Raw genomic sequence first — 8,422 nt, forward strand, 5'->3', positions numbered from 1 at the left:
CCCTCGGTATATGGGGCTGGTGCTCTACTCACTGAGCCACAGGCACCGCCCTACAAAGGGTATCTTAATGGGGCTGGGTGTGATGGTTTACATCTGTAATCCCAGCTGGGAGACCATGGCAGGTGGATCATTTGAGCTCAGGAGTCTGAGACCAGCCTGAGCAAGAGTGAGATCCCATCTCTATTAAACTTAAAAAAACTAGGCAGGCTTGGTGGTGGGTGACTCTCATCCCAGCTACTCAGGATGCTGGGCAAGAGGATTGCTTGAACTTGGGAGTTTAAGGTTGTTGTGAGGTATATTGATGCCCTGACACTCTACCCAGGGTGACAGAGTGTGAGTCGGTCTCAAAAAAAAAAGGTGTCTTAATGGTACAGTTTTTCACCTGCATAAGATAATGGGGAACCATTGTTTTTTATTGTCACTTTCTTTAGAAGATAGCTGTTTGGGATCCAAACCCTTAGACCCAAGAGTTTGAGGTTGCTGTGAGCTATAGTGACACCACAGCACTCTGTCCAGGGTGACAGAGTGAGACTCGGTTTCAAGAAAAAGAAGACAGTTCTTTAAACATGTATGACAGGATAGTATATTTCTGTCTATAACAGAGACTTGCTTATAGCAAAAGGAAAATTCCTTTTTCTAGGACTACTGAACAGCAGCAAAGATTCCATGAAATTTGCAGCAATCTAGTAAAATCTCGACGCAGAGCTGTGGGCTGGTGGAAACGCCTCTTCACACTAAAGGAAGAAAAGCCTAAAATGGTACTTTTTTGCTTTGACTTGTTTGAGAAAAGCAAAATTTTGAGATTGAGTCAATCTAACTTCATTGTAATCTAATGATAGCCTTTTTGTTTTAATAGTTATAGTGTGATATTCAGTAGTATCCATTGGTTTAACTCTTAAGTATGTTCATAAATATTTATCTGTATTAGTTTGAATTGTTAGAAGTTAAAAGTTGTCATGTTTTTTCCAGTAAAGGAACATTTTTCTGCTTCTTTTTTTTTTATTGAAATAGATGTAAAAGCCATATACTTAGCTGGGCATGGTGGCACATGCCTGTAATCCTAGCACTCTGCAAGGCTGAAGCAGGAGAATTGTTTGAGACTAGAAGTTCAAGACCATCTGGGCACATAGCAAGACCCTGCCTCTACAAAATAAACAAAAATTAACTGGACATGGTGTGCACCTGTAGTTCCAGCTGCTTGGGAGGCTGAGGCAGGAGTATCTAGTAAGCCCTGGAGTTCAGGGTTATAGTAAGCTATGGTATGATTGTACCACAGCCGTATAGATAGCCCAAGGGACAGAGTGAAACCCTGTCTCCAAACAAACAAAATAGTTAGCGTCTTTTTTCCTCTTTCAGTTTCACAAGAGGTTACCGTGTGGAATTATTTTTTTTTGACACAGAGCTTCAAGTTGTCCCACTGGGTGAGCTGTGGCATCACAGCTCACAGCAACCTCCAACTCCTGGGCTCCAGCGAGTCTCCTGCCTCAGCCTCCTGAATAGCTGGGACCACAGGCACCCGTCACAACACCCGGCTATTTTTTGGTTGCAGCCGTCATTGTTGTTTTGGCGGGCCTGGGCTGGATTCGAACCTGCCACCTCAGGTGTATGTGGCTGGCGCCTTAGCCACTTGAGCCACAGGCACCGAGCCACCATGTGGAATTATTAACTGAAAGGGTAGTTTATATAATAAAGTATTTCCTATATAGCATTGTAGATACTTGAGGAAGAAAAGCATTCAAATTCTATAAAGTAGATCTAATGAAATTTTCTTTTATAGACTATATAGGTTTTTAAATCTAAGTATCTTTAAATAAAAGTGATAATAAAAGCTAAACTAATTTCCAACCTTTGAAACAAACACATTTTTGTTTGACAAAAATTATATATATTTAATACATATTTATAACGTCCAACATGATGGTTTTATATGTGTACATTGTGAAATGGTGAAACAAACTCTAAAAGTCATGCCACTTAGTCTGTTTCTAGCAGTTGATCAGTTCTTGTTGTTTTCATTGTTAGTACTTCATGACCATGATCATTTCTCTTGCTGCGGTTGCTTGGGTGGGACAACAAGTACATAACCTGCTTCTCACCTACCTGATAGGTAAGTCTTTGGGCAAAAACTACGGGCATATCCTGGCCAGTGAAGTCTAACTGTAACTTAATCAATAAACAAATATGAGAGTATTTGCCAAACTTCAGGCACTGATCGAGGAACCGTGGGAATATAGAAAGATGACTGAGACACAGGTCCTTGTTTTCAGGGACTTTGTGATCTTATGGGATGTGAAGACATAATAACCAAGGTAGAAAATAAATGTGCAAGAGTTAAAAACCAGCAGTGATTGTTATCTGCGGTTGAAGAAGGTGTGAGAGGGGAAGTTTCCGGGATAAATACCAGCAGCAGTAGTGGATTTCATATTGCTTCCTCCTACTAGAATATCTGATAGTCGGGAGGCGCCTATGGCTCAATGAGTAGGGCACTGGCCCCATATACTGAGGGTAGTGGGTTCAAACCCAGCCCCAGCCAAACTGCAACAAAGAAATAGCTGAGTGTTGTGGCGAGCACCTGTAGTCCCAGCTACTCAGGAGGCTGAGGCAAGAGATTGCCTAAGCCCAGAAGTTGGAGGTTGCTGTGAGCTGTGAGCCACAGCACTCTACTGAGGGCGGCAAAATGAGCCTCTATCTCTTAAAAAAAAACAAAAAAATATCTGATAGTCTGAGAATCTCTCTTCTCTAAAATGTCTTTTAGAGTTAGCCTTTAAGAAGTTAATTATCACCTCCTTAATTTTGTTTGTTTATTTTAAGTGACTTTCTTACTGTTGCTTCCTGGACTTAACCAACATGGAATCATCTCGAAGTACATTGGAATGGCCAAAAGGGAGATAAACAAACTTCTCAAACAAAAAGAAAAGAAAAATGAATAATCCATCTGCTTTGTTCCGTGTGATAATGGGATGTACATTGTCCTTGGGAACAGTTTCTATTATACTGTCTGAAAACTAAAATGTTACAGAAGTAGCTCTTTGCCTCTCCCTCATTCTGCCCGTAGATAATAGAAATTCAGACTCACGGTGTATGGCTTTGTGCTAGCGTCTTCTTGTCCAGTATAGTTGGGTACATTCTCATCCGTTGGGCTTACGTGGACAACTCATTAGCAAGTATGAGTTATTTTGATTTTTCTCACCCAATGTTAATTGAATTCTTAATTTTTTAGACAACTTCATTTAGGATAATATGGTGGTGGACTTTCCTTTAGTGTGGTTAAAGTGACCTTGGGTAATCGGTGGAGCTGATCTTTGCTTAAGTTAGATACAGGGTAGTGGTCTGTGGCTACAGGAAGCTGGTTCTACTGTCTGCTTTCACAGTCTGCTTGAAAAACTGACTTCAGGACTATAGAGACCAGGTTTACCACTTCTGATGAAGAGACCAATTACGATTCATTCCTCATTCTGTTTCTTTGCTGTGAGAGAAGAATCCCCATGATTCTTATCCCCTATTAATAATTCCATGACCTAGCGTGGGTACGTCTCTGCTTTGTGCAAAACCTAACAATTTGTAGGAAACATTGGTCTTTTCTCCCAAATGCTTAGAGCTCTTGTCCTCCTGCACTAAGACTTTAAGTTAGTAAATCTGTGAAGGCTTTCTAATAGCAGACTTTCAAAAGATTCTATTTAGCATTTTTAGCATACTTTAAATTTAGCATAATACACAGTTGGTTAAGACTCATATCTATGACCTTTACTCCAAGACCATCCTCCAGGGAAGGCCAGGAATCTTCTATGTTTAGTTAAGATTCATTTCAGAAGGACATAATTTTATCTGATTAATTTTTGAGACTAGAATATGCCTTTAAAGGTAATCTTCAAAATTCTCATTTTATTGTAATTACCTGGCCGTTTCAGTCCCCATAGGTTTGGCGTAGGAGATAGTGACTACACTGGTGTCTGACTTTTGTCCTAGATATTTCTCTGAAAACTGCAAGGGCTGTTGGTAAGAGCAGACTTGAGGTAATGATAGTTGGCCTCTGGTCTACTTAGATTTTGTAACTCCTTGGGAAGCTTATAATCACTCTTTCCTTCTCAGTAGCTAGAAATTTAGAGTAGTTGAAATCTGTAGGAATGAACCTCTGAGGGCCAAAAAATGTGACATTTTGGGGAACAAGTCTTAAACTGATTAGCTGTGATATAGTTTTGTGAATGTATTGCACTGATGCTGTAAAATCTGTACCTTGTGGAATACCTGTCCCTTTACATGTTATTACCTCCCCTTCCAATACTGCTGTAAGTGGTAGTACCCATTGTAGCATATGTTTGATTTTTTTTTTTAATGTTTCATGTGAAAACTACCTTAACTTTACATTTGTTTCCTCATTGTAAATAAGCCCATCTTCCTATGCATATTTTTTTGTGTATACGTGTTCTACTAATTCTTCTACTTTGGCAGTTTTAATCCTGTATTATTTCTTCTACTTTGGTTTGTGTAAAAGGGGAAAATAAAAAAACCTGGAATTTTTTGTGTCCTACTTTCTTTCTATCTTAGTCCATGTAATGTTTACATCACTGAATTTAAACACCTATAAGGTACTCTCTTAAGGCTGTGTGCCCATAGCTCACCAGTTAGGGTGCCAGCTGCATGTACTAGGGCTGGTGGGTTCGAACCCAGCCCTGGCCTAACAACAACAAAAAAAAATAGCCGGGTGTTGTGGTGGGTGCCTGGAGTCCCAGCTATTAGGGAGGCTGAGGCAAGAGAATCGCTTGAGGCCAAGAGTTTGAGGTTGCTGTGAGCTATGACACTACGGCACTCTGCAGGGTGCCACAAAGTGAGACTGTCTCAATTAAGAAAAAAAAAGGTACTCTCTTAAGAATAAAATGAACTAAAGAATTTAAATTCATTCATTCAGCACACATCCAGGCACCATGGTAGATGGAACAGGAAATACAATGAATGAGGGTAGGCATGGTGGCTCACACCTGTAATCTCAGCACCTTTGAAAGCTGAGGAGAGTGGATTGCCTGAGCTCAGGAGTTCAAGACCACCCTGAGCAAGAATGAGACCCCGTCTCTTAAAAAAAAAAAACATAGGTGAGCACCTATAGTCCCAGGTACTCAGGAGGCTAAGGCAAGAGGATTGCTTGAGGCCAAGAGTTTGAGGTTGCTGTGAGCTATGATGCCATGGCACTCTACCAGGGGTGATGTCATGAGACTCTGTCTCAGAAAAAAAAAAGGAAATACAGTGAACGAGGGGGCCAGCCGTGGTGTGGGAGGGCCAAGCTGGAAGAATGGGCAGGGAACAGCAGGCTGAACAAGGTGCCTATGTGGGGACTTACACTTTAGGGTCCTGCCCAGTGTTTGGTATGTGATGAGTGCTTGGCAAATAATTGTTGGGTGACTTGTCTGCGTCACCCAAAACTAGAACTCAAATTTTTTTTTTTTTTTAGAGATGGGGTCTTGCTATGTTGCCCAGGCTGTTCCAGAACTCCCAGGCTCAACTAATCCTCCCAGGTAGCTGCCATGCTTGGCTCTGTAATTTGGATTTTCAATCTTTTGAGTCTCACTGTCTATGCTTGTTAGTGGATCTTGGGAATAGGTTCATAGCAAATTAAATCCTGAGACCCTCCACTCCAAAGAATATGATCCTTTGGATCCCCCCCCAGGGTTTGGTGGCATTCAGAAAGAGAAATCACAACCCAAAGTCTCTACAGTTGGCCGGTGTTGGAAATGCTGGTCTTCTACCATGCAGCTGCAGTTACTTCCCAGGTCAGTCTCGCGTGGCTGGCTTCCTTGCTAGGCCAGCTTGGCTCCTTCAAAGCTAGACTCCTGCAGGTCCACTCTGCCAGCTGTGGCCACAGCAGAAGTCAACTTTTCAACACTTCACCCTGCCACTTCCTCTAGTAGAGGTTCTATCCTCCCAGTGTTCACAGGGGACACCATTTGGAATGAGCTGTGCCAAGAAGAGTGAGGATTTATGAGTTTTTTGTTTTTGTTTTTTTGACTCAGTATTGCCCTGGGTAGGGTGCCTTGTCAGCATATCTCACAGATCCTCAAACTCTGGGGCTCCGCCTCTGGAGTAGCTGGGACTACAGGCACCTGCTACAATGCCTGACTGGTTTTTTCTACTTTTAGCAGAGACAAGTTCTCACTCTTTTTTCAAGCTGGTCTTCAACTCCTGAGCTCAGGCAGTCTACCCACCTTGGATTCCCAGAGTTCTAGGATTACAAGTGTGAGCCACCTCCCCTAGCCATTGATTTGGGAGTTTTTAAGAGGTAATTTAATACCAGCAGTAGATCTTCCTTCCATATGTGACCATTTATTTATTTAGACATAGAGTCTCACTTTGTCACCCTGTGTAAAGTGTGGTGGCATCATAGCTCACAGCCACCTCAAACTCCTGGGTTCAAGCAATCCATCCCGAGTAGCTGGGACTACTGGTAGCTGCCATCATGCCCAGCTATTTTTCTATTTTTAGTAGAGATGTGGTCTTGCTCTTGCTCAGGCTAGTCTTGAACTCCTAAGCTCAAGCAATCTACCCGCCTCAGCCTCTCTGAGTACTAGGATTAAAGGTGTCAGCCATTGCACCCAGCCAAGATACTTTCAGGTTTTATGTTCATTGATTTGGAATCTCTCATCTATAGTCACAGAAACTTCAATTTGGTCTTCAAGACTAACAACCAACTTCAAGTTGGGGAAACTGATATGCCCATTCTTTTATTCATCAGATATGTATTGAAGGCCTACTAAGTGCCAGAAAGTTCTGGATAAGCTGTGGCTGTAGGAGTGAACAAAGCCGAGTAAATCCCTGCTTAATTGGAACTTAATGGTCCAAAGTTAGGAGACAATAAGTACACTTACAATATGTTTCAGATGATCTGTGCTATGGAGAAAAATCCAACAGGGCTGGGAAGGAGGGGAGAAGACTATAGGTGTGGAGGTGTGTGGCTGAATAGAGAGCTGAGGAAAGCCAGGGACCAAGTCTCCTGGGTAACTGGGGGAGGAATGAGCAAGTCAAGGGGAGGAGCTAATGCAAAGGCCCTGAGGTAGAGCCTGCTTGGAGTGTTTGAAGAAAAGAAGCCAGAGGCCGTGTGTGGTGGCTCACGCCTGTAATCCTAGCACTCTGGGAGGCTGAGGCAGGTGGACTCTGAGCTCACGGATTCAAGACCAGCCCGAGCAAGTGTTACACCTCATCTGTAAAAAATAGCTGGGTGTTGTGGCGGGCACCTGTAGTCCTAGCTACTTGGGAGGCTGAGGCAAGAGAATCGCCTAAGCCCAGAAGTTGTAGATTTCTGTGAGCTGTGATGTCACGGCACTACCGAGGGTGATAAAGTGAGACTCTGTATCTACCAAAAAAAAGAAAAGAGGCAGATATTATTATTACCTCCAGTTTATTTCTGGGGAAGGTTCAGAGAGGACAAGAGACTAACCTAAATTGGTTCCTGTCCGGGTGCAGGAGATCAGATAAAAGCCACTGGCTCAGAATCTCAAGTGCTTCGTGTGGCCCAACATCCGTGGCTCTCTCTCCCAAACTGAAACCCAGAACTTAGAGGGTGGGGAAAAGAATGAACTACATTTGGAGCCCTAATAAATAATTCCTAAGTTTTTATTTCGTTTGTTTTTTTCAGACAGTCTCACTCTGCCACCCTGGGTAGGGTGATGTGACGTCACAGCTCACAGCAACCTCCAACTCTTGGACTCAAGCAATTCTCTTGCCACAGCCTCCCTAGTAGCTGGGACTACAGGCGCCCGCCCCCCCACCCCATGTTGTCCCGCCTTACAGATGTTAGAATCTGGTCACCCTAATTTGGGGGACAGGGCGCTGCCAGTAGAGAGAACAAAATAAGCAAAGGACAAGGAGCAGAGAGCACCAGAAGCAGCCCTCGGCATGACTTCAGGTGGGCGACAAGGACAATAAGAGTGGGTGGTAACAAGGACACAATGGTTGCTGCGATGGTGCGATTACATAGGGTCTGGAATGGCCGGCTAAAGCATCCAGACTTCATATGGGGGCTTGAGAAATGCTTGCAGAGTTCTAAATAAGATAGTGGAAAAATCAGAACTTCAGAGTTGGTGCTCATTTCTAAGTCACAGCTGTGGCCCAGGTGCTGGACGAAACTGAACCTACCAATAATGGGGGACAACAGAGTGAAGGAGGACAGACAGGAAGCCAGAAGGCCAGCTGGGAGGCTAACTAGAGACTTGGCGGCAGGGGTGGGGGGACACAGCTTAAGGGACATTGTTTCGAGGGGAGGCCAGAGAGCACTTGGCAGCTGGCTGGGTTGGGGAGGTAAGGGAGAGAGGGGGACCCAAGGTAACTTGGGGCTTTGTTTTCATCTCGAAACTTGAAGTGAAGAAAATGACTTAAAGATACTCTGACTGGCTCGGCACTTGTGGCTCAGGTGGCTGGGGCGCCAGCCACATACACC

The 8,422-nt window shown here is 43.5% G+C and overlaps 1 protein-coding gene across 1 annotated transcript in view; it reads left to right on the forward strand.

The window, feature by feature from the left end:
• The window catches only part of ARL6IP1 (ADP ribosylation factor like GTPase 6 interacting protein 1), a 12,377-nt gene extending 7,859 nt beyond the window's left edge, over positions 1-4,518 (forward strand). Inside the window, exons 4-6 of the mRNA XM_012805730.2 lie at positions 641-758; positions 2,023-2,107; positions 2,812-4,518. Of these exons, the coding sequence (XP_012661184.1) occupies positions 641-758; positions 2,023-2,107; positions 2,812-2,930 (322 nt within the window). The 3' untranslated portion in view covers positions 2,931-4,518. The remainder of the gene's footprint in view (positions 1-640; positions 759-2,022; positions 2,108-2,811) is intronic.
• The last annotated feature ends 3,904 nt before the right edge of the window (positions 4,519-8,422 follow it).

Source organism: Otolemur garnettii, unplaced genomic scaffold, assembly GCF_000181295.1.
Source record: "Otolemur garnettii isolate 467f Iridium unplaced genomic scaffold, OtoGar3 scaffold00044, whole genome shotgun sequence".
NCBI classification, from domain to species: domain Eukaryota; kingdom Metazoa; phylum Chordata; class Mammalia; order Primates; family Galagidae; genus Otolemur; species Otolemur garnettii.